Here is a 26,919-nt window from a genome sequence, read left to right on the forward strand (position 1 = left end):
ATAGCTGCTCCCTAGGTGAGGCTTCTTCCTAACTCCTGTTAGTTAGTGGTTGACCTGTGCCCTGAAGCATAAAGCTTTGTACCTTGTCTATTTTGTTAATGAAGTTATGGATGTCCATACCTATATAAATATCTCATTCTTTTCTGGGATCTTATTAGGCTGTTTGGTCTCAATGGTGTCCTGTGATAACAAATTCAGCTGGTTAACTACCCACTGAGAGGAAATGTTTCCTTCAATCCGTAGTAACTTTGCCTTTTACTTTCAGTACTGAATTCTCCTTTATTAGAATCCAATTTCCTCTTTGCTATACTGCTATTTGTATAACTATGACTTCCCTTTATTCATCTCTCCCCCAAATAATCCCACTCTTTTCTTCAGTTCTCTTCCCTCTCCACCCCCCCTTTTACGTAGAAGCCTTTTTATGTCTAGGCTCTTGTCTCTGGACTTTTTTTTTTTTTTTTTTTTTAAATGTCTCATCCCTTCTGAGAGAGGGTGAACCGAAAACAGACTCGGGTAAAGGCGCACTGTCTAATTACATAATGGCACAACTCAGTATTCTCTATCCTGTTCTTTCTACATGCTAACATTGTTGCCTTGCTCCCCTTACAGCAAGGATAGAACTTCTAACAACTCTGTAAGATGAGGCTTAATCAAACTCTGTAAAGCTATTCAGAATGAGCTAGTTTAATCCTATCCTCTGTTCCACCCTACAGCTTGCTGGAGTAATCGGACACCATCTTACAGCTCCCAAATGAAAATTGGGAACAGCTCTGTAGGATAAACTTTGCAAAGGGGAACTCTCTAGGTTTTGGTATGGAGGTGCTGTATAACTGTCCTAAACTTCTGTAGCAGTTGCCTCGACCTCTCCCGTAAAACACTCTGCCTGAAAGTTATGAACACTTTATTCCAAAATTAAAATCATGATTATCAAAATTACCTTAAAGGAGGCAGGATTTATTAATCCTTACCCAAAGACTTTAGTGAAGCAGAGATTGCAGGAGGAGTGAGCTGGATATTTTGTTTTACATTGGAACTCTTTAAGAGTTTTACCTACCATGCTCTCTACCTCTATCCACAACTCAACTTGGTTTGAAATATGGAGGGGACAATAACCTGAGTTCCATGCCTCTGGAACCAGTGTGAAAATATTAAACTGAAGGGTTAGAGTCCAGATCCTTAGAGGTATTTAGGTGCCTAAATCTTGTTGATTTCAATGCAAGTTAGGGACCTAGGTAGGGTTGAAGATCTGGGCCTGTATGTGCACTTCAGAGTGTTTCCTTTAAAAAGCTGAGGTATAAACTTAGACCCCTTCTGAAGTACTTTAAAAACTCAGATTTGAAAAGGAATGCGGGGCCTGTTCCTGGCCCCACCAGAAAGTCTGTTTCCTACTCTTCCCCCCCACCCCCCACTTGGCCTAAGTTTGTGTAGTCAATATTTACTTATTTCTTGGTGGCTGGTCAACTTCAACCTGGACAAACTGAAGTGGACACTTTTTTCCTTTGAGTTATTTGTATAAGCTGTTTTGTGGTGTTTAGAGTACTGTAATAGAAAACTATAATCAAATAAAAATTAATGGAGCTTGCACTATTCCAGCTGCTGGACTCATTAAATATATTGTGAAATACTATCTGCACTTTTTTCCTTTAATTTTTTTTCAAGATTTATCAAAAGACAACTTTAGGATAGGTAATGTTTAGATGTTCAAAAAACTTGGGCCTGAACTTCTCCCACTGAAAGCACTGGGGACTTTGAAGTCCAGGGGAACAATACTCTGAGTATTTTAATTGTACCAGTCTCAACCAGAAAGAGCTCTTCTGGCAGCTAAAACTAAGCTTGATGATACCTGCATGTTTTGTTTTTTGGACACAACAGGTAGCATCTGCCTAAATCCTGCTTTAATCTGACAAATTTAAATCATAGAATGTTTTTTTATCTGTGAATTTTCTCTTTGGTATAACAAAGAGTTGGCCTTGGAATTCACAACTGTCAATAAGAAAAAAGTCAAACCAGGTTCCAGAAACTGGGGTCCTGTTGTTCTTATTGGTTTAAACCATGAGCCATTATACATTCAATCTAATAGAGGAAATAGCTCAAAAATGAGCTTCCATACTAGAGAAAACTATCAGACTTTGAGCTTGCTGTGGCTAAACATTTAGATCATGGCAGAAGAGGGATTAGACCTGAGTTAGAATCCTGTTAATAAATATATTAAATAAGCACAACAGTTGGGTTTAATATATCAACAAAATGATAATGGAACCACAGAGTTATCCGTAACTACCTGCCAACATTAATGATGACATATCACCCTTTCCACTGACTGCAACGCTGTTAGTTAACAGGACTCCTCAAGGTCCTGTTTTAATACAACCTTTATTTAGACATAATAGAGTCTGGGACCTCCATTCAGGGATAAGCACCCCCCAGTGCTAGGCAGTACACCAAGGGTGGGCAAACTACGGGCTGCGTCCAGCCGTTTTAATCCAGCCCTCAAGCTCCCACTGGAGAGCGGGGTCTGGGGCTTGCCCCGCTCCTGCCAGGGAGCAGGGTCAGGAGCCCCTCCACACAGCTTCCAGAAGCAGTGGCATGTCCCCTCCGCACCCTTGCCCCCATAGCTCCCATTGGCCAGGAATTGTGGCCAACGGGAGCTGCAGGGGCTGCACCTCTGGACAGGGCAGCACACAGAGCCACTTGGCTGTGCCTCTGAGTAGGAGCCAAAGGGGGGGATATGCCACTGCTTCTGAGAGCTGCATGAGGTAAGCTCTGTCCAGAGCCTGTATCCCTGAGCCTGCCCCAGCCCTGATCCCTCTCCCACTCTCCAAACCCCTCCACCACAGCCTCACCCCAGAGCCTGCACCCCCCATCCAGAGGTCACCAACCCCCACTGCCCCAGCCTGGAACCCCCACCCACACCCTGAACTCATTTCTGGCCCCGCACTCCCAGCCAGAGCCCTAACCCCCTCCCACACCCCAACCTCATGAGCATTCATGGCCTGCCATACAATTTCCATACCCAGATGTGGCCCTGTCATAAATATAAAGGGAAGGGTAAACCCCTTTGAAATCCCTCCTGGCCAGAGAAAAAAATCCTCTCACCTATAAAGGGTTAAGAAGCTAAAGGTAACCTCACTGGCACCTGGCCAAAATGACCAATGAGGAGACAAGATACTTTCAAAAGCTGGGAGGAGGGAGAGAAACAAAGGGTCTGGTCTGTCTGTCTATAGGCTGCTTTGCCGGGGATAGACCAGGAATGGAGTCTTAGAACTTTTAGTAAGTAATCTAGCTAGGTATGTGTTAGATTATGATTTCTTTAAATGGCTGAGAAAAGAATTGTGCTGAATAGAATAACTATTTCTGTCTGTGTATCTTTTTATAACTTAAGGTTTTGCCTAGAGGGGTTCTCTATGTTTTGAATCTAATTACCCTATAAGGTATCTACCATCCTGATGTGACAGGGGGGATTTCTTTACTTCTATTTACTTCTATCTCTATTAAAAGTCTTCTTGTAAGAAAACTGAATGCTTTTTCATTGTTCTCAGATCCAAGGGTTTGGGTCTGTGGTCACCTATGCAAATTGGTGAGGCTTTTTATCCAACATTTCCCAGGAAAGGGGGGTGCAAGCGTTGGGAGGATTGTTCATTGTTCTTAAGATCCAAGGGTCTGGGTTTGTAGTCACCTAGGCAAACTGGTGAGGCTTTTTACCAAACCTTGTCCAGGAAGTGGGGTGCAAGGTTTTGGGAAGTATTTTGGGGGGGAAAGACGTTTCCAAACAGCTCTTCCCCAGTAACCAGTATTAGTTTGGTGGTGGTAGTGGCCAATCCAAGGACAAAGGGTGGAATATTTTGTACCTTGGGGAAGTTTTGACCTAAGCTGGTAAAGATAAGCTTAGGAGGTTTTTCATGCAAGTCCTCACATCTGTACCCTAGCGTTCAGAGTGGGGAAGGAACCTTGACAGGCCCTCAGGCCAAAAAGTTTACCCACCCCTGCACTACACCAACACAGAACAAAACATGGCTGATGCCCCGAAGAGCTCGCAGTCCAGCTATTTGTCTTTATTAAAGTATTAGCTCATGGTTTTCCCAGAAACCTGACTCCTAGCCACACACAAATTTCTAGCTCAAAGTAAGTGGGGCTTTAAACTGGAGCTAGTTAGCCCAGCTCAACACTAAAAAGTTAGGTTGACCTTGGGTTGCCAACTTTCTAATCACACAAACCCCAACACCCTTACCCTGTCCCTGCCCCACCCCCACTCCTTCCATTGCTTGCTCTCCCCCACACTCACTCACTTTCACCAGGATGGGGCAAGGGATTGGGGTATGGGAGGGGTGAGGGCTCCAGGGTGGGGCCAGAAATGAAGGGTTTGGAGTGCAGGAGGGGGTTCAGAGTACGGGCTCTGTGAGGGAGTTTGGGTGCAGGGGGACTGGGGGTTGGAGGGCAGGGATGTGGGTTCCGGGAGGGGGTGCAGGCTCCAGCCAAGCAGCACTTACCTTGGGCGGCTCCCAGAAGCAACCGGCGTGTCCCTCTGGCTTCTAGGCTCAGGGGCAGCCAAGTGGCTTCGTGTGCTGCCCCTATAACGCCGACAGACCCCCGTCATCCTCTTGGCAGATGGGATCGAACCTGGGGCCTCTGGAGTTTAGTGTATGAGCCTGTATGGCTCTTATCTAAGGCTGTATAGCAAACTTCTTAATCTCTCTAAGTGGTCTCGGTGCCACTAGATGGGACAGAACACCCCACCTAGGAAGGGCGTGGGTTACATACTTCCCCTAGCGGAGGAGGCGCGTCCCGAGCTTCAGAGACTTCCCAGCTGAAATCCCAGATGAGCCCCCACTTGTAACACCAACAGATCCCAGTCATTGGTGAGCGCGATTGAACCTGTGGTCTCTGGAGCTTAGTGCATGAGCCTCTACTGCATGAGCTAAAAGCCATGTGGCTCTTAACTAAGGCTGTAGAGCAGCAGTTCTCAAACTGTGGGTCACAATCCCATTTTAATGGGGTTAGCAGGGCTGAAGCCAAAGACTGAGCCCCCTGGCCCCACACTGCTCCCGGAAGTGACCAGCATATCTGGCAGTGGCTCCTGGAGGTGGGGTACGATAGGGTGGGACAGGCAGTTCTGCCACATGCTGCCCTCGTCTGTGGGTACCACCCCCGAAGCTCCCATTGGCCAAAGTGAGTTGAAGGGGGCGGTGCCTGCAGGCAAGGGCAGTGCATGGAGCCCTCGGACCACCCCTTTCCCTAGGGATGTGTTGCCGGCTGCTTCCAGGAGCGGAGCGGCGCAGGGCCGGGGCCAGGGCAGGCAGGGAGCTTGCTTTGGCCCTGCTGTGCAACGGAGCTGGCAATCCTGTGGGCCAGACAAAGCCCTGACAGCCATAGTTTGCCCTCCCCTGCTTTAACTGGTCTTAGTGCCACTAGATGGGATAGAACACCACACCCAGGAGGTTTGTGGGTTACATCCCTGCTTGCAGGCACCACCCCTGCTGCTCTGGTTCCTGGCCAATGGGAGCTGCGGAGTCGGTGCTCGTGGCAGGGGAAGTGCGCGGAGATCCCCTAGCCATCCCTGCGCCTTGGAGCTGCATATGCCAGGCACTTCTGAGAGCCATGCAGAGGCAGGGCAGGTAGGGAGTCTGCCTTAACCCTGCTGTGCCGCCGACCTGACTTTTAGCGGCCTATTAAAATCTCCTAGATTGCTTTCAATAGTCACTGGGAGATCAATGCCAATTCCTGTAGACTCCCAGCCAATCTGGAAGAGTTGGCCACCCTAGGCTGACCCAGCTACGTCACTCAGGAGGGTGACAAATCCCCACTCCTGAGAGATATATTTGGTCAGGACAATGCTAGGTCAACAGAAAAATTCTAACCTCAACGTAGCTATGACCTCTTGGGGAGGTGGATTAACTACTATGACAGCAGAATAGAGTGACCAGCTAGTAAGTGTGAAAAATCGGGACGGGGTGGGGGTTAACTGGCACCTATATAAGAAAAAGCCCCAAATATCAGGACTGTCCCTATAAAATCGGGACACCTGGTCACCCTACAGCAGAACCCCTCCCACCGCTGTAAGGACGGGCTACAGAGAAGCGCTACAGAGAGCAGCTGCACCCTTTGCTAGTGAAGACGCGACCGTAGCCAGCGAGCGCTGCCCCTGGAGACAGAGCCGGGCTCCAGCTGCAGCCTGAGTTACCAATCGCTCTGTGTAGGCTGTAGCAGGAGAGTTGGTTGGAGGTGTGGTTACTCCCGGTGCTGCCCAGGGCACCTACTTGGCTTGGCTGCTGGGCCCATGCTTGCCACGTGGCAATGATGTGACTGGCAAGTTGGCGGCCCCGGGCTCGTGGGACTGGAACACGCCGGGTCCTACCTGTTGCAGCCGAGCCAAGCCCTGGTAGCTCTGACTGACTGAGGTGCTTGTGAAGAGCAGCCGCTGAGAGGGCGGATTTGCGCGGGGGGGCTGGGGAAGGCGACCTGGGGGGTCGGAAACCAAGGCCCGGGCAGGCAGCAGGTCTGAGGGGCAGGCGAGCAGCACGTGGGAAACCACGGCAGCCGCGTCCCAACCCTGCAGCGCGCTGCGAGTCCCCGCTCCAGGCTCCTGCTTTAAAACCAAGGCGCGCCCGGCCTTGCCGCGGGGAGGGGCGGGCGTTAGCGCCGCAGCCAGGCTAGGGGGACGCGCCGGCTCCGCAGCCCCGACGCCGCCGGCTGCCCTTCCAATGCCCAGGGCTGCCGGCGCCGGGCGCCTCCGCCCCGTTATCCTCTGTTCCGGGCTCGCCCGGGGCGCCACGTGACCGCGGATCCGGCTGCGGTGGCTTCGCTCGGCTGCCCCGGCTCGCCCGCTTCCCTCCCGCCCGCCCGCATGGGTCCCGCGCCCCGCTGCCAGCGCGCCGCCCCGGGCAGCAGTGGGTGCGGCGGGGCCCCGCGGCCGGCGTGCGCCATGGACCTGTCGGTGGGGTACTTGGCCAGGGGCCGGACGCTGGTGACCAGGTGAGCGGGCGGCTGGGGGCCGCCTGGGAGCGTGGCGTGTCGGTGGCCACGGGGGGTCAGGGTAACTGGCGCGAGCTAGGAAACACCCCAGTTCTTCAGAGGGCTGGGGACCTGTCACCCCCCCATGGCTGTTACTGAGGGGCCCTCGGGGAGCCTCCCCATCGCTCTTCCCACTGAAGCTGCCCAAGCTGGTTGACTTGACTTTTACATCAGTGAGAGTTCGGAGGTTTGGGTTTTAAAATCCCCCCACCGGTGCCTGGCACTCGGGGAGCAAACCTGAGCGGGCGGTTGTTGTTGATCATAACGCTGCTCCCCTGTGCGTGGGCAGGAGGGTCACCCTTGCAATGTCCTAAGCTTTGCTGTCCCCAGCTGAGCATGATGCAACTAGTAAATGAAACCGAAAACAGGAGAAACGAGACTCTTAAATGCTCCTTAAAACTTGTGCAGCTTTTAGAAGGGAAAGTATTGCTAGTAATAGGGGTAAGGAAATTTAATTCTTTTAAAGTGGATTTTTTTGGGTGGTGGTGGATATATCTTACTTGGCACTTTGAAGGACTCTGGGCCTGACTTTTCTCTCACTTGCACTGATATAAGGCAGGAGTAATTCCACTGAAGTCCATGGAGTTGGAACCAGCATAAGAACTGTGTAAGGGAGATCAGAATCAAGCCATCACTATCAGATGTCAGGGTTCCCCTAGAATTGGTTAGATGCTCTTACATTTCTCTGGGCAGCCCAAGGCATTCGAAATTTGCCAAGGTGGAGGAGACAGAAAGTTAGGGGCAATGCAAAGGGCTTTTAATGGTCTAGGAATTGCACCTGAACAGCAACAAAAGCTTTCACCCAGCTGCTACTAGAGCAGCTCTGCCCTTTGGGTCTGTTTCCTTCCACATACTGCATCCATCCATGCTCAGCCCCATGCCCCTCACCCATGGCTGTATTGCTGTATTGTATTCAGCTCAAAGTAGCTTCTCATGTGGGGCTGAGGAGACCAGCCAGTGCTATGTTAACACTTATTTGCGGGTTGGCAGAAACCAACACGTTGGTACTTTCAGTGTAATATTTTCAGTCATGAGATAGGTGGCCACCTCTGTCTGTGTTGCTAATGCACAACCATGGAGACCTTTGGATCCAGTAATTCCCCTTCCAGGAGGATGTTCACAGTAGTTCAGTTTATTGACTATTTAGAAGCAAATGTACTGCGAGAGAGGAATAAAGCAAACTAATTAAAGAGCAACAGTATATCTCAAAGCACTTCTGTTTTGTACTGCAGAATTTAAGACTGCAGGAAGCTTAGGCCCCATCCTCCTTAAGTTTTGTCACACTGTCTTTAAAACTTCCAGTTAACATTAAAAAAAAAAGTTAGAATATTCCTTGTGTTTATGCAACACCAGTACAGACCCTATTACAATTGTTTCTGAAAACCATGCTTGAATCCTGCCAAAAGGTGGTCTCAGACTGCCACAGTTGATGCTGCAAGAGCTCTGTCCACACTGACCTTGTCTACCCTGTAACATGTTATGTTCAAACACCACTGAGAAAACTTGAATTATTTGATACAACAGTGACTGACTGAGCTGTCTTCATAGATCAGGGCAAATAGTGACTAGCTGCATTTAATTACAGTTAGCTGACACTGAACATGATTTACCCTGAGCTATGCTAACCTGTCAGTCATGGATACTTCACCTCTATGTGTATCAATTTCTCTGTGTAGCACTTTGAGATCTACTGATGAACAGTGTTATATAAGAGCTAGGTATTCTCACTATTATTATCGTTATCATCCTGTAAGCTTATCTAAATTCTTCATAATTGTGTTTGAACATGATAAAATTTTGTAATGTAGACAAATCCATTTGTGCTAGATTGGTGTGTGTGTGTTAGTTAAAGTCATTAAGCACAGACCTTCTTAGCATGGCAGTATTTCATAACAAGAGGACAGTCCTGTTGAAGCATAAGATTAGAAAAGAGGAGACATGCGTTTTATTCCTGACTGGGACAGAATTACCTGTGAGACTTTGGGCAAAATCTCTTTCAATCTATATGGCCTTGATTTTGGCTGTATTAAAATGCACGTTGTTCAAATGAGACCACCTTAGCAAGGGATTGAGGCCAATCTATGTATCTGAGCTGTCCCCATCATTGTTTACTACTCTGTCAAGTTTTGTGTCATATACAGACTTCACCAGCAATGATTTAATGTTGTCTCCAAAATAATGGATAAAGATATTGGATAATATTTGGTCAAGAATAGGGATCCCTCTGGAACCCCACTAGAAGCACCCTCTTCACTGATATTTGCATAGTGCTAATTTTTTTTTTTTAATTAATCATCATGCAGGACTAAGTCAAATGTCTTACAGAAATCTGTTATGTCAACCTGGCTACCTTTTATCAACCAAATTTGTGATCTTAAAAAAAATTATGTAATTCTTTATTAATTGCATTCTGTATCTGTCTTTCCAATATTTTGCCTTTGTTCTCATAGCTAATATTGGTATGAGATCAGCATTAAAAGAATTGGTCAAGGAGCTAAACGTTTAAAAATATGTAATTGTAACAGCTGCTGTGTAACATCCTCCTTAGTAAGTATTTCACTAACACTGTAAAATATGAATACTTCATCCTGCTTCTTTCAAAATACAGAATAGAAATATGTATTGAGTATGTCTGCCTTTTCTTCCTCATGATAGACAATGTTACCATCTTTATCTAGTATTGGACCAGTGCCACTGATAGGATTTCGTATGTTTTATAGGCTTCATATGTTTCAAAGAGTTCCTTGTTATTTTCCTTAACCTTACAAACCAGCAGTTAGAAAATGCAGATGATTGATAAGGGAAGTTGATGGTATAAGTAAAAATCTTTGGCAATTAGGGCTAAGGATTATTGGCTGGAAAGGGCTGGAAAAGAGTGGAAGTGCACTTGCTTTTTTTTAGACAGGTGAACGTAAAACAAAAAGAACCTCTCTCCAAATAGTAGGTCCTGATGTTTTAAAGAAATATTCATTTAAAAAAACCTTGTTGATGTTTATAAAGCTCTTTTCAGTATCTGACTAGACACAGAGTGCTGTCAAATGCCCAAAGGATGCAAACTGAAAAAACACATTTTTTGTGCGCTAATTATGATATCTAAAAGCAATCTTTAAGTGTTGCTGGTAACTACACTAGGTATACATTTTTCAGGCAAAAATGTGTGTCTTCATGTTGATATCCCTTTAACTACTTTTCTAACATGGTTAAAACTAGTCCAGCTAGGTGCCTTGTTTTTCTTAGGGAAACTTTTTAAAATTAGTTTTTCTGATTCCCTCCCCCCGCCCCTGATTTTTCTGAAGCTCTATTAGCATCTTTGTAATTCTACTGGACTGAACTCCTTTCCCCCTCCCCCTCCTTTTTTTTTTTTTTAATTGAACCATACAAGCAGACACTGTGTAATAAACCTAACCTTTGGGCTTCAGTGATAAGATCTGTTTTTACTTGCTTACCTGGGAGTGGTACTGTACTGCTCTTCTAGTCTTGAAAATTACTTCTACACTCTCTTGCTTTTTGAGAAGAGGGTTGGTTCTGGAAATCACATAAGTTTTGTGGGCGTATACTTCATGCAACATACAGTACGTTATAGAATTCAGAACCGTAAGTACACTATACATTGCATGTAGACCAGGTCAAACAAAGATCAGATATGAATTCATGTTTGAAAACGTTAAATATGTATTTTTCAAGTGTCAACCAAGACTGGGAAACTGCTATCCTAATATATAATTTTGGATATTGGAAATATTTTCCTGAAAGTCTAACGGGAGCAAGAGAACATGTTACTTTTTTGTATTTACAAATGAAATTGTCTTTAATTAGAAAAAAAAATGTACAAGTTGAGCCCAGATCTTAAGACTTGAACAGGAAGTTAGCACTTGCTGCATTTGAAATAAAGGTGAGGAAGTGTGAGAAGAGAAGGGGAAAGAAAAATTTCTCATTTTTTCACTCTATCAGTTTTTACAAGTAAATTAAAGGTGCTACTAAATATGACACCAAATAATGTGTACATCTTGTTTGTTTATACTTAAAACATGATGTTTTGGTGTGTTTGGACATGTTTGGTTTTTACAGTTATCATAAATATAAAGGGAAGGGTAAACGCCTTTAAAATCCCTCCTGGACAGAGGAAAAACCCTTTCACCTGTAAAGGGTTAAGAAGCTAGGATAACCTCGCTGGTACCTGACCACAATGACCAATGAGGAGACAATATACTTTCAAAGCTGGGGGAGAGGCGGGGGGAAACAAAGGGTCTGTGTCTGTCTGGGTGATGCTTTTGCCGGGGACAGAACAGGAATGGAGTCTTAGAACTTAGTAAGCAATCTAGCTAGATATGCGTTAGATTCTGATTTCTTTAAATGGCTGAGGAAATAAGCTGTGCTGAAAGGAATGGATATTCCTGTCTTTGTCTTTTTGTAACTTAAGGTTTTGCCTAGAGGGATTCTCTATGTTTTGAATCTAATTACCCTGTAAGGTATTTACCATCCTGATTTTACAGAGGTGATTCTTTTTACTTCTATTAAAATTCTTCTTTTCAGAAACTGAATGCTTTTTCATTGTTCTTAAGATCCAAGGGTTTGGGGTCTGTGGTCACCTGTGAAAATTGGTGAGGATTTTTACCAAACCTTCCCCAGGAAGTGGGGCACAAGGGTTGGGAGGATTTTTGGGGGAAAGACGTTTCCAAACAACTCTTTCCCAGTAACCTGTTAAACGTTTGGTGATGGCAGCGAAAGTCCAAGGGTAAAGGGTAAAATAGTTTGTACCTTGGGGAAGTTTTGACCTAAGCTGGTAAAAGTAAGCTTAGGAGGTTTTCATGCAGGTCCCCACATCTGTACCCTAGAGTTCAGAGTGGGGAAGGAACCTTGACAGCAGTGAATTTAGTGCTTGTAAAAAGTGCCCAACTGATGGGCCTATAAACTAAAAATATACTTATGCACAGGAAGTGAAAGTGCAGGTTCCCACGCTGCTTTGTGTGCTTCAAAGCCTAGACCTTTAGTCTCTGAGTACTTTTCTGTAGGGTTTTAAAGGTTAAAGGAAGATTGTGGTTTATGTAAACAAAATACTTCAAAATGTTTATATTTAATGAAATTTTTTAAAAACCATTTACTAATCTTTATAGTGAATAGAAACTCATTTTATTGGGTGGAGGTAGGTATTTTGGAGAATAGTCATTTAAATGCTGTGTTGAGATGTGCAGTTGGGATAGCGTAGTGTGATGAAATAGGATTGGTAACTACACTGTAATAGGACAATGTCTCTTCCATTTTACTATTAAAAACTTCATTCCAGTTTGTACAAACATCTAAGTCAAACAGAGATCTGTGAGATGAATCTGTAATATATGTAAAGTTTCTGCCAAGACATTCTGTGGGTTTCTAATTAACATATTATTTATGGCAGACGTATGATGGCTCAACCAGATTCAGATCTAGAAGAGGATGCTTTAAAGAAGGATTTGAAGTTTTACTTCATGAACCCATGTGAAAAATACAGAGCCAGACGTCAAATCCCTTGGAAACTGGGTTTGCAGATACTAAAGATAGTTATGGTTACCACACAGGTAATAAATATATATATTTTTTTATGTTCTTACAAAAAATAACACTTGTAGGTGGAGCAGAAAATCAATGTCTTGGAGTGTTGCTTCCATTGGTTACTCTTTAACTATATAAACTTCCTTCCTGGAAAAAAAATCAAGATCAGAGGTGAGGAAAGAACACTCTTTAAGGAATAGGAGTGGATGTGGTGGCAGGAAACGATAATATAAACTAAACTCCTAAATGTTCTTTGGTCACCACCTTGGTGCGTTAATAACTGGAGCAATTTCAGTGAGGGGTTAACAGTGAAATAGAAGGTCAGATACTGCCAAAGACATTGATTTCAAAACAATTTTTTCCCCTAAATCAAGCACCTCATTATGGATCATATGGTTTTGAATTGTTTGGCTTTATGCCACAGCACTGCCAATGCCCTTTGTGCCTTCTGCTCATCACTGCACATAACGCCCCTGAGGCCAATGTATTGGTATTGTTACCAGAGTTCCAGCCAGCAACTGCAGAGCCTGCATTATTAATGTAACCTGCAACTCTGAATGTTTGGTTTGTATTTGCAAATGCTCTTCTAATTGGCAAGAGCAGATTGTTGACTAGGCAGTTAAAATCCTAAGCCACTTTCTCTCCCCAAGTGATGGATTACAGACAGTGCATTAATTTGGATACAGAGTCAAATCAGCAATTTGTTTTGATCCCTAAAATATAGGAATCTCAAGTGTGAGATTTAACAAAGTGGCATTACATATATAGCTGAAATATACACTGAGCTGCATGGGTCAATGTCTGAAATTAACAGACCTGCCGGAGTCAAGCAATACCTTCAGATATTACCTCTGGCTAATATCCTCCAAACCCCCGTCTAGCCAGAAAGGGTGATCTCAGCCTTTCTTTTTTTTTTTTTTTTTCTTTTAATATAAATCTCCACCATTGCGAACATCAGTGCAGGAGTAGCAGCAGAGGAAGCACTAACGTAGACCGAGCTCCAGGCAATGGCTGGCATTCTAACTACTATGCTGTCTAGACAAGACTGGCTCAAATGACACTGGTAACTGAAGTCCTGTATACGCTAGTGCTCCTCAATAGCAGCAAAGCTCCGCTAGCAATTGTGGAACAGTGGGTAGGACTGCTTTGGGTGAGGTAGAGTGGGGAAGACTAGTATGGGCACAGTCATGAGGATACCAATTCCATCAGGGTTTCTTTCAGAATATTATCACAAGCTAAGAGGTAATATTGTCTTGCTTGATTCTACTGAGCTGTTAGTGAAAGCCTTTTCCCATTGTCCAGGTCAGGGAGACACAGGTTATCACACAACCGTCTAGCTCTTATACACAGGGGCTTAATCATGAGTGGAATGAGGCAACACACTGCTTCAAAGCCCATCCTAACCCATCCCATATCCTTCATCACCACCCAAAGTCTATCCTAAGCCACAAGCATTAGTGCCTGTGCTGGCGATTAAACTTCTGGATTGCCATGCTTGCTGTCCCAATCTCTCCTCTGCTTGGTCTCTGTGTTGAGCCTGACTCTGCTGGGGCAGAAGAGATGCAGTGCTGCTTTGCTTTCTGATGCCACCAGCCAATTCAGGTACCTGTGTTTGTTTTTTTTTTTTTGTTTTTTTTTGGCACCTTTCAGCGGTGCAGTGAAGTAAGTGGCTGTCACTACTGGTCCAGCTTCAGCAGCTGATTGGGTAGCCAGGGTAAGGAAGCAACAGAATCACTGAAGGGAAGTATATTGCTACTTAAAGGGGACAGTCTTGCACACTTGTAGCAGGCATATGGGCAGGTCCTAATGACCATCCTTGTGTTTTGGAATGAGGCCAAGCTCCTTAGGGGTGACTTTGGTGTACTTCATGCTTATTCTTACAGGATTGTCCCTGTCACTAGCTGTCTGACTGATGAGAAACTACTGAGTTTCAGTACGTTAAACCTGTTAATTGGAGTGGGTTCTTCCTTATGGTAAGGTGAAGGTAATTTGTCCTTTCTCTGCTGGATTGCAGAAGTATATTTTAGTGCAAAGTTGTGTTAGGGCCCCCTAAGGATTCCACATGCTTTCCAAATCAAGACTGACTGCCTTTTTCTTTTTCTTGCAGTACTCCGGGGAAAGGCTCTAATTTACTGATATTAGCTAAACATTGCCATGAATTCATTCATAGAACTTATGTTAACAGCTTTGCAATCCAAAGAGCATCTAAGTAGAATTGCTAAATCCCCTGAAGAACCTTGCAAACTTTTTGGCCAGAATTCAACACTTGTTCTAAAGGCTGTGTGGATATAACCAGGCACCGATGACCTGGAATCCCTGTTCCGGTCATCCTGGCTGCAACCTGCCACATTACATAAATAGTTCACTGTGAATAGCATTGCTTTGTGTACTCATTTAGCCCAGAGCTAACTAGTTACCATCTAGGAGAGACCAGAAAGTACTCACTGGAGAAAAAATAAATAGATTTTATTTTTATATTTAAAGAGAGGCTCTCAGACAGCAATTCAGATTTCATATACTGTTAATGCTAGGAGCAAGAATAGGGGCTTGCTTACCTTTTAGTGGGGATTTCATTGCGCACGCTCTCTCCTCCCTCGTTTGGTTGGTTTCTTGCTGACCTTGAAAAATTATACATGGCCTAGCCAAAGAACTAAACCTTTTAATCAGAGGCTGAGATGAAAACTAGGGAGGGAGGGAGGAAGAGACAATGCTCTGGTGGGACACTGGGTCCCTTACACCCCTGCTGTGGGGTTTGGGGAGAGTGCTAGGATTCCTATCACTTGGGATCTCTGTTCAGAGGGTCCATTTATGTATTTTCCTTTGACTTATGGAAGGGATATGGGGAATCTCTGCTAGTCTACATAAATCTCTATGAACAACTTCAGCACCTGCCTCTGCTGCTAATTATAGCTTCCCCAAGGAGTACCTTTATGAAATTAACTTCATTTTTGTCACTTTCAATGGTGCCCATGGGGTTCTGAATAGTTTTGTTTCATTCTGGTGCAGTGCTCGGCGCAGACAAACTAGAGCTGTCTGCAGACTCAGAAAGACAGCCTCCTTAATGCAGTTCTGTCTTCAGGCTAGACTAGTACTCTTTTTCTTCAGTGAAAGGTTAGATTATGCAGAAACAGATGAGTCCAAACACTTCATATTTGCTACTAACAAGTAAGAGAGTTTATTTTTCAAGCTCTGGGTTCCTTCCTTTGCTCTCTCCTTTTTCTGCTTTTCCACTGTGAGATTCCAATTACCTTACACTGTTCTTCTTTCATACCAAAATATATGTGGAGTAAACCACTTATTTTTCTTATGAAAATTATTTTTAAAAAAGGGGGTTAAAGTGTGGTGATAGGAAACTGGCTCAGTAAAAATAGTAAGTTTTTGATCAATAGCTCTTTCCCCATGTGTATTCAGATTCTTATCTTCTTACATTACAGACTAAAACAATTTTTTAAAAATCCTGTTATCTATGAAGGTTCTGCATTGCTATGGGTCAGTGGACTGGATTCTATTCTGTCTTCTGCATCATCAACAAAAACTGTCAGCTAAATTCTAATTACAGAAACCTTATTACTGGTGATGTAAGTGACAGAACACAGTTTGACATTCCGATCTCAAAGTGAGTTAGAAAAAAACTAAGTAGACTTCATAAGGAAGTGTTTGTGTGATAAAGTTGAAACCACGTTATGTTGTTTGTAGTCAACTTGGTTCACTATAACTGTACTTTTAATCATCAAAGCTCTTCAAATTCAGAGTGATTTCTCAGATTTGAATGACTTTTCTCCTACTCAGAGAGGCCATGAGGTGAATGAACTGGTTTTGGATTTTCCACAGAAAACGTAGCTTTGCTGATTCAAATAGTTTCAAACACTTGCACTATGAATAAAATTACTGTGCACGTAGTTAAAAGAAGTGAAAATGCATCTCCTGGGCTGTACTTGATAATGATTATGCACTAAGTGGCTAAGCTCCAAAATAAAGTAGTAAGAGTTTTTTGGTATTTCATGGCATGCCTGTCACTGAAGTAAATGGTATTTTTCATTCCCTTATTTTCAGCTTGCATCAGCTTATGCAAAGTGGGATTTTGTTTTCCAGGCTTTGGCAAAAGAGACCCTTTACTATTCTTTTGTGATCTTGTATTGTAATTAGGGCTGTCAATTTTTTTGATTTATCATGTGAGTTAACTGCTATTAATTAATCGTGATTAATCGCACTGTTAAACAATAGAATGCCAATAGAAATTTATTTGGATGTTTTCCTACATTTTCATATATATTTTATTCTGTGTTGTAATTGAAATCAAAGTGTATATACTTTTTTATTACAAATTATTATTGCACTGTAAAAATGATAAATAAAAGAAATAGTATTTTTCAGTTCACCTCATACAAGTACTGTAGTGCAATCTCTTTGTCATGAAAGTGCAACTTACAAATGTAGGTTGTTGTTACATAACTGCACTCAAAAACAAAACTATGTAAAACTTCAGAGCCTACATGTCCACTCAGTCCTACTTCTTGTTCAGCCAATCGCTCAGACAAACAAGTCTGTTTACATTTACAGGAAATAATGCTGCCCTCTTCTTTATCTACATTATCTCCTGCAAATGTAAACAAACTTGTTTGTCTGAGCGATTGGCTAAACAAGAAGTAGGACTGAGTGGACTTGCAGGCTCTAGGATTTTACATTGTTGTTTTATTTTTTAATGCAGTTTTTTTGGTACATAATTATACATTTGTAAGTTCAACTTTCATGACAGACATTTCACCTCATACAAGTACAGTAGTGCATTGAAAAATCCATTTTTTTACAGTGCGAATACTTGTAATCAAAAATAAATATAAAGTGAGCACTGTACACTTCGTATTCTGTGTTGTAATTGAAATCAATATATTTGAAAATGTGGAAAAATCCAAAAATATGTAAATAAATGCTATTCAATTATTGTTTAACAGTGTGATTAATTGCACAGTTTTTTTTAATTATGCAACAGCCCTAATTGTAATGTTAGCTTGCTTTTTTTTTTTTTTTTTTTTTTAATGGAGTCTGGTACTGACACAATACAGAAACGTCTTACTTTCCAATTTGTGCTGATTATAACTTGAAGATGTTAATCGCTGTTACTATCATTAGTATGTTAATGATGGCATTGTATTCTGACTTGAATTTTTAATTTGTTTTAGCTTATTCTTTTTGGTTTGAGTAACCAGCTGGTGGTTTCCTTCAAAGAGGAGAACACTATTGCCTTTAAGCATCTGTTTCTGAAAGGCTACTCAGGAGTTGATGAAGATGATTATAGTTGCAGTGTATACACACAGCAGGATGTTTATGACAGCATTTTTTTTGCTATTAATCAGGTAAGTGTTTTGTGTGTTTCTATGTGTTATAAACAGCATGAGTACTGCTTAAAAGTCACAGCCAATAAGATGTTGCTCAGTTTCCATTTTCTGTTCTGGTTAGTTTCATTCAGATTGCAAATGTCCTAACTGGTCATCATCTGATTAAAATAAACAGTCAAAGTTAAGTTTCACTCAGTATTTATTTTCATGTATATGCTTAATCTTCATTTTTTGACTATTAGCCACAACATAAACACTGAAGTTGTTAATATTAGATTATTAATTTCCAAATTTGCTGTGGCAGATGATTTGGGTTTTACTCTATGTAGAAATGGACCTGAATATAGATACATTCCAAAAATTCATGCTTACAATTATAGTGAATCACAGCTTTGTAGCATTGTTGCCAGAAGTCTCAACATGGGAATGCAGTTCTTCCAGGAATATCAGGACACAGCCTTAAGTTTAGTATGGTATTTTAAAATGAATTTGGATAATATGATAAAAAACTCCCTTAAATAATTGTTTTGAAAATTTTTAAAACAAAACAGATTGTGTTAACATGCACATAAAATAGAAAATGATGGGAAAACAAAAAGTTATACTCCTGTAGAAAATAAAAAATTGAAGTCCTTTCTTGATGGTTTTTAAATCACATGAGGGCCCAGGTCTCTTCTGTGGTCCAGTACAGTTCAGAAGTATGGGGCTTTAAGTCACCCTTACTTGAGATTTCCCAGTTCGGAGACCTATGGGCACTTGTCCAGTTGAGGCTCAATTTAGAGCAGCTTTAGGACTGCTCAGCATTTTGCAGACTGGTAATGGTCCCCATGCAGCCATTATACCAGTCAGGAAGTGGTGGAATGCAAAGGCCATACCCCTTCTCCTTTGGCCATGCCCCCACTTCAGGGTTCTTTGCCTTCTGGCAACCCCCACAAATTATGGGAAATCCTCTGCAGAGCCAATCCACTGTTTCTGCTGAAGTAGACAGAGTGAGACTGGCCTGTTGTGTAAAATGGTGGCTGACTTGTATATGTCTCTTCTCAGTTCTCCTTGAGAATTTTCTTCAGTTGTGCTGCTGTTTTACATTTAGTCTGTTATTTCTTTGCTTTTTATCTTTCCTTCCTGGTTTACTACTTCCTTCCTTTCTTCCTTCTTTTGTAGGCACTAAGGCAGATTTGAAGCCCCAGCTAGAAGACTAGTGAAAGGATAGATTTATGTCATCGAGCAGGAGTCAAGTATGCGATACAGGCATCATATATAAAGGTCTCTTTGTATGATGTCTATATTCTATAAATGTAGACCTTTTATAGAGGAGCTTTTTCCAGTCAATGTAGCTTAGGTTTCTTAGGGCTTTGCAGGTTTTCAGGCTTTAACTTGTTGTTCGGCACATATATATGGCTGAGATTATCAAAAAAGAGGTCAGTGATTTGTGGGCACCCAAACTGAGACCTTAAAAGAGCTTGGCTTGGCTATTTTTTTTTTTTCTTCCCAGAGGTTGTGCTCAGCACTTTCTGAAAATTAAGGCAACAGAATGCAGCCTTCCTATGGTTGAAAAGTACTAATTTAAGTCTTGCATAATTGTGGAGGACTAAATGTGTAATGGACAATCCCCATGATATCGGAATTTTTTTTTTTTTTTTTGCAAAAAAACAAACTACAGGTACTAGATCATTGGTGCTCTCCCCATTTCTGCAAATAAGTATTAGACAGAACATACCCTCTCTGCTGATTTTCTTACATTTTCTGTCTAATCTGGGTATTATTTTTATTATGGGGAAATTTATGTCAAAAAGATTTTTCCATTATCAAATGTAACAAGCTTGGTTTCATAGAGGTATCACGATGATATGTTTGCCTACAAAGCAACGCAGAGTGCTGCAATCCACTCCTTCTCAACATGCTGGAAATTTTTTTAGGGACCTTGCTTTAACTTCCTGTTCTGGTGATCCAGTCTGTAGGTGATGAACTCATGGATCAGCATGGCTGGGTAATTCATCCATAAGGAGGATAGTCAACTTTAGGAGAGTGTGCATGTGGGGAAACCACTGCTAGAGATGGTACCCAGGTACAGTGAGGAGTTCAGAGGACCCCTAATTTGCATAGCATCTTGACAGTCAGAGAACTGATTACGTCTCCATCTATCGAAGCAATGGTGTTGATTAATTTCTCCATATTTTTCTCTTCCACTAACTTGGTTTTGTTACCTAGACTTACCTTCATTCATCTACTTTTAATCCAGGCACTGTTCTCATGTGGGTACTAGGACTGTTGGCAAATGGTACTAGCTGCATTTGCCATAAAGAAGATGCGGAGCTGAGTAGTGTTGGCTTGTTAATGGGTTTGGGTCCATCATCTCTTCTGGTGGCTTTAATAGATATTGAACAGCAGGATCGAAAGAGCCTTGTGGAGCACCTTTAAAGGAGAGCTCTGCATGTAAATATGCAGTTGTCCATAACAACCATTTGAGGACTGATTTATGCTGCAGCTGACACTAGACCTTCCAAGTGTGTCAGCAGTGTTCCATGATAACCGGTGAGGAATGTTGTCCATGGCAACTAGGAGACTAGGACCCTCTGTGATACTAATTGTTCTAACACCAGGTTGGGATGTGTCTGGGGTGTTGTCAGAAGTAGGCTGAAATCTTAGGGCATGTCTACGCTGGCAGAGTTACAGTGCCGGGAGTTACAGCGCTGCTCAGAGAGCGGTAGTGTGAACCCACAACAGCGGTTTCCCTTCATCAGGTGCCTGCACAATAGTGTGTTTGCATTTGCAGGGATATTCGCAGCGGTGCACTCTGGGCAGCTATCCCACAGAGTATCTCTTCCTCTTCTGCCACTAAGAGTTGTGGGAAGACAGAGGGGGTCATGGGGCATCCTGGGTCCTGTCCCAATGCCCCATGATGCATTGCTTTGCATCCCAGCAATCCCTGTGTCCACCTGCATTTGGCACCATCTTTCAATGGTTTGTGTACTGCAAAGAGTACACAAAGAGTGTACTGCACTCTTCGGTCTGCAGGAAAGGCTCCCGAACTGTTGACCAGTATGCTGCTCGCTCTGAGCAACATGTCACAAGTGGCAGTAGAGTTATTCCTTATACTACTGTACAAAGTCAAGAGGAGTGTGATGTTGAACTTGCCACACATAATAGCTACGACACGAGATTGCTTGTGGCATTCACGGAGGTGCTGACCACAGTGGAACGCTGCTTTTGGACTTGGGACACAAGCACTGAGTGGTGGGATCACATCGTGTTGCATGTCTGGGATGATGAGCAGTGCCTGCAGAACTTTCGGATGAGGAAAGCCACATTCCTGGGACTGTGTGATGAGCTCGCCCCAACCCCGTGGTACAAGGACATGAGAATGAGAGCTGCCCTGCTGTTGGAGAAGCGTGTGGCAATTAGACTGTGGAAGCTGGCTACTCCAGACTGCTACTGATTGGTTGCTAACCAGTTCGGAGTGGGGAAAGTCGACCATTGGACTCCTGTTGATGGAAGTGTGCAGGGCCGTTAATCGCATCCTGCTCCAAAAGACCGTGACTCTGGGCAACATGTGTGACATTGTGGATGGCTTCGCACAAATGGGGTTCCCTAACTGCGGAGGGGCGATAGATGGCACCCATCTTCTAATTCTGGTACCAGACCACCTAGCCACCGAGTACGTTAATCAGAAGCGGTATTTCTCAATGGTTCTCCAGGTGCTTGTGGATCATTTTGTGGGCTTTTCACAGACATTAACGCAGGCTGGTCTGGAAAGGTGCATGACGTATGCATCTTTCGGAACACTGGCCCGTTCAGGAAGCTTCCTGGACCAGAAGATCATAGAGGAAGTCGAAATGCCTATTGTGATCCTGGGCGATCCCACCTACCCCTTAATGCCATGACTTATGAAGCCACACATGAGGCAACTTGACAGCAGCAAGGAGCGGTTCAACAGGCTGAGCAAGTGCAGAATGACTATTGAGTGTGCATTTGCCCGTTTAAAGGCCTGCCGGTGCTACCTCTGTGGGAAGCTGGACCTGGCCAATGACAATATTCCAATGCTTATAGCCGTGTGCTGTATGCTCCATAATATTTGTGAAGGGAAGGGTAAAAGCTTCACTCAGGGCTGGACCGCTGAGGCTCAACAGCTGGAGGCTGAGACCAGGGCTATTAGAGGGGTGCAGCGCGGGGGCATAAGGATCAGGGATGCCTTGAGGCAGCAATTTGAAGTTGAAGGACGCTAATATTCGTTGCTATGTGCTGAAGTGCAGTGCTTGTAGTGCTAGGAGGTGATTGTGATTGGTGCAGACGATGCAATATGAAGGTTTAACATAACCGTCTGCTGCTTTGCAGGGCTCTGCTGGCTTTCAATTAATAGAATAAAGAGTGATTTTAAAGCAACACAACTGTTTTATTAAAAAAACAACAACCAGAGGAGAGAGTCAAACAAAAAAACCATATCAGCACTGAGGGGGAATGAGGGAAGGGAAGATCCCAGGAGGAGGAGGGGTCCTAGGACGGCTAAAGATATGTTCCGGGATCATATCCAACCTTCTCCTTTGGAGTACAATGCAGCAGGTACTGTCAGCAGGGCCAAACTGCAGAGAAATGGGTGGTGAGTGCAGTGGGTACTGAGAATCCGCAGTGCTGGACTACGGGGGAGGAATGGAATGATGTGGGTACAGACTGGAGCCAGGAGGTTGATAAGAGTGTGTTGGCAGTGGCTGGGGGGGAGCATGGGAAAGTTTTGCAACAGCGGCTGCAGGGGAAGGCGGGCATGGAGCTGCTTGGTTTGCAGTGCTAGAATCGCCTGGAGCGTGTCTACTTGGTGCTTCATAACTTGTAAGAGCTGCTCCGTGGCTTCATTCTGGCGGGCTGCATTCTCCCTTCGGTCCTTCTCGCTGTCCTGCCGCTCTTTCAATTACTGTGTCTCGGCCGCAGAGTGCGTCATGACGTCACGCAGAAAGTCCTCTTCAGTTCTTCTTGGCCGCTTTCTAATTCTGCACAGCCGTTCAGCTGGCGATAGGAAAGAGGGAGGCTGTGCTCCCAAGGTCATCTCTGTGAAGTTTAAATGCAATATTTTACAGAAGCAATATTGTTTGCAATGCACAGACCACTGATTCAGTGATTTAAAACACAGCCAGTACTCGCGTATCTGTCACTAACTGGCTTACCCCAGGCAAGCACACATGACCCACAAGACCCCCAAAATGGTGAATAGCCACAGGGGGCAGGGTAAACCTGTGTTCCTGGTCTGTACTGTACACACTGCATGTGGCTCTTGGGGAGAGCCAGCCCTGTAGGGGAGGCCTGATAATCATTCCTGTCTCCACATTTTCCACAGAATGTGATCATTATGGAAGATATATCTCGCTGCTGAGGGTGAGCAGGGAATCAAGGGAGGGTCTTCTCCAAGACTGCGGCTTCTGCCCTGGCCCATATGTGGCTTGCCTGTGTGCAGCAATGGTTCTTCTCTCCCCCCTGTGACCACAAAGTGGCGCAGGAAAGTTACCGTTAATGGGGCAAGAAACAAAAGCAGCTCTGCCAAAGAGCCTGTGGCAGCAGATTGCCCAGTATCTCCATGAGAGTTTTGTGGAGATCTCTGAGGCAGCTTCCCGTGAACTGAGGGAGTCAATCAACCGCCTGTTCCGTTGCTCAGACTAGGCATGTGGTGGTACATGCATCATACAGACACAAGCCTGCTTTCTGCAACCCTCCTGCCCCCAACAACTCGCTTCAGCAATTCCCATAATCAAATTCACTTACCAGGGGCCTCCTCTCCTGTTTGTGCTTCACCAAGATCCAACAGCTGTGACTGGTTAGCCTCCTCCGGGGTAGAAAAGAGCTCTTGGTTGCTTGCATCTCTGACATCTGAGTCATCCTCTGCCTCTGGGTCCCCCTCCACGTCCTTATTCGAGATTTCCTCCTCCTGGCTCGGTCTGCTCTCAACTGGCACACGAGCCACCGAAGTATCCACAGTGGTCTTCATAGTGGAGCTGGGGTCACCACTGAGTATCATGTCCAGCTCTTTGCAGAACCAGCAGCTCGTGGGCACAGCACCAGAGTGGCAGTTTGCCTTGTGGTTGGCGTTCCGCAGCTCCTTCACTTTGACCCTGCACTGCAGTGTGTCCTGGTCATGGCCCCTTTCTGTTATGATCGTGAAACCTGTCTGTAGGTATCATCATTCCTACGGCTGGAGTACAGCTGTGACTGGCCCTGTTACTAACTACTTGTGTGACCTTTGACATGTCTGTGACAAATATGCTAATGAGTGTGAATATAATGTAACTGGAATATGCTTCATGCAGAAAGTCTCTTGTAAGGTATCATTACAAAGCTTATCTATTGAGTGTGTTCATCCTATTTGTATAAATGTATCATTCTTGTATCTGAGACTAGAAATATGAAATATAACTTTGAGGTCTTATTGTAATTATGCAAAGTGTGGGCCATTAATGGTGGTTTGGAATCTTGATGGCTCCCATCAACTAGGACAACTGGTTGTAAATGGCTCTATTTACTTGCAAGCCTTCCTGTGAGTCAGGCTAGGAAGAATGAAGGCTTGGGATCTCCCAGGACATGTGACCATGTCACCTGGTACTGGAATCCATCTTAAACCTGGTACTTTTCCATTTAGAAGGAGGGTTGGGGACCCAGAGAGACAAGATTCCCACCTTGTGCCTAAGCTATGTAAGGGGGTGGAACTGAACAAAGGAGCTGCAGTCATGAGAAATCCCCTAGCTACCACCTGAGCTGGAACAAGAATTGTACTGGGGATAGGATTGGGCCCAGACTAGAAAGGAGTCTAGTCTATGAAAGAAGCTTATTGAAACATCTCTGAGGTTGAGATTTTCTCTAATCAGTTTCTTAATGTATTAAGCTTAGACTTGCATGTTTTTGTTTTATTTTGCTTGGTAACTTACTCTGTTCTATTATTACTTGGAACCACTTAAATCCTACTTTTTATATTTAATAAAATCACTTTTGCATATTATTTAACCCAGAGTAAGTAATTAACACCTGGGGGAGCAAACAGCTGTGCATATCTCTATCAATGTTAGAGGGCAGATAATTTGAATATACCCTTTTGATACAGCATGGTTAGAAGGCAGCAGGAGAGTGATATATAGGAGAGAGATGTAAGTCCCAGGATGAGGAGAAGCCTTATTCCCTGTAGAGGGAAGAAAGGTTTCTATAGATTAATTAAAAGCACTTGAAGCCAATTAGAGCACCTGAAGCTAGTCACCTGATGATAAACCCCCTGCTTCAATCAGCCAGGGGAAGGAGTTGGAGCAGAGGAGAGTTTGGAGAAGTTCCATGGCTGGCTAGAAGAGCAAGATCCTAGGTAAAGAGACACCCGGCTTGTGCAGAGAGAGAGGGCAGGAAGCCCCACAAGCTGAAGAGCAGGAGAGGGAAGTAGCCCAGGGGAAGGAAGCACTAGTTCAAGTTGTTTACCGCTATCCCTAGGGCCCCTGGGTTGGGACCTGGAGCAGAGGGTGGGCCCGGGTCCCTCCCTCTCCACTACCCTTCTCTGGGTTACTAGTGGGACAGTAGATACCCCAGTTCAGGGGTAGGAAACTGCGCTCTGAAACCCCCCACCAAGAAGAGGAAGCGCGGGACCCATCATAATCATACTGGCAATTTGCCACACATGGTCAGGTTGGATCTCCGCACTGGGGACTTAAACCAGGGTTAACCAAAACCATCCCATCCCCAAGATAGATGACATGGTCAAGGCTCTAATACAAGCCACTGTGGCCCAGCAGGTGGCTACCCGAATCCAAGCAACCTCCCAACAGGAAGTGACTCATGTGCAGCAGGAGACTAATTGGCTGCTGATGAATCAGGCTGCCCAGGACTGAGCTACAGGAGCTGGCAAACCAGATGAAGGCCCTTATGGAGCGGAACCATAATTGCGAGGGAACCCGGACTATACGGGCCAGCCACTGCCTGCGGAAAATGACACGGAAGGATGATGTAGAGGCATATCTCCTGGCATTTGAGAGAGCAGCCTGGCCCAGAGATCCGTGGTCTGGTATCCTCGCCCCATTCCTGGGTGGATAGGCCCAGAAGGTCTACTACGATATGGCTGCAGAGACTGCGAAGGATTACCCCCAGCTGAAGGCAGAGATCCTGGCCAGATCCGGAGTAACCACGGTGTTATGAGCCCAGAGGTTTCATGAATGGCAGTGTACAGAGGACAAGACACCCTGATCGTAATTGTATGACCTGATCCAGAAATGGCTGCCCCCTGAGGCTCTCAGCTCTGAAAAAATGATGGAGCTCCTGGTACTGGACCAGGATATGAGGGGGCTACTACCAGGCCTTCAGGCTTGGTTTGGCCAGAATGACCCCTTTACCTACGATGAGTTGGTCTCCCTCATGGAAAGACAGCTGGCAGCCCGTGAACTGTTCCAGACCCCGGGGGTGAGACACGGCAGACCAGGAAGACAGCTCAAAACCCAAGGCCTCAGATTGTCAAGAATTACAGAAAAACCATAACTGGGAGGAAAGACACTGAGGAATGGCCCAAGGCCAAGAAGGGACCTGGGGGTTTGGGAAGAGAGGGCTGGGGCGGCAGACCAAATAGCCCGAGGCAGAGGGCGGCAACCGGGATAAGGAGTCGGTGTTACGAGTGTGGCCTAATCGGCCTGGTAGGGGTCGCAATGACCTCACATAGGTATACAGGGTCAGTAAAGATGGAATGGTATTGCTACCATAGCATTAGGAGATTCCGGGAGTGCTGTCGCACTGGTCTCGGGGAAGCTGGTGGGGCAAGACCAACTAACCCGGGCCAAAACTACAGGGGTAACATGCGTTCATGGCACCATAAATTTCTAACCTACAATCCCAGTATGGATTGAGATCCAGGGAAACACTACCAGGGTAGCTGCAGGAGTGGTCCCTAGGCTCCCCTACCCGGTCTTAATTGGTAGGGACTTCCCCGAGTTTGAGAACTTACTCCCCCCCAGTAGAGCCAGGAGAGGGTAGCAACCCCCAGGCTGAGACGGAGGCACCTACAGATAGCCTCACCTCAATTTTTGCTGAATTTGCCCCCGAGCTATTT

The 26,919-nt window shown here is 44.6% G+C and overlaps 1 protein-coding gene across 1 annotated transcript in view; it reads left to right on the forward strand.

The window, feature by feature from the left end:
• The first annotated feature begins 6,619 nt into the window (after positions 1 to 6,619).
• The window catches only part of MCOLN2 (mucolipin TRP cation channel 2), a 45,539-nt gene continuing 25,239 nt past the window's right edge, over positions 6,620 to 26,919 (forward strand). Inside the window, exons 1-3 of the mRNA XM_084635664.1 lie at positions 6,620 to 6,969; positions 12,404 to 12,563; positions 17,718 to 17,891. Coding sequence (XP_084491790.1) covers positions 6,842 to 6,969; positions 12,404 to 12,563; positions 17,718 to 17,891 — 462 coding nt within the window. The 5' untranslated portion in view covers positions 6,620 to 6,841. The remainder of the gene's footprint in view (positions 6,970 to 12,403; positions 12,564 to 17,717; positions 17,892 to 26,919) is intronic.

This window comes from Lepidochelys olivacea, assembly GCF_965140295.1.
Source record: "Lepidochelys olivacea isolate rLepOli2 genome assembly, chromosome: 8".
In the NCBI taxonomy this organism is placed as follows: domain Eukaryota; kingdom Metazoa; phylum Chordata; order Testudines; family Cheloniidae; genus Lepidochelys; species Lepidochelys olivacea.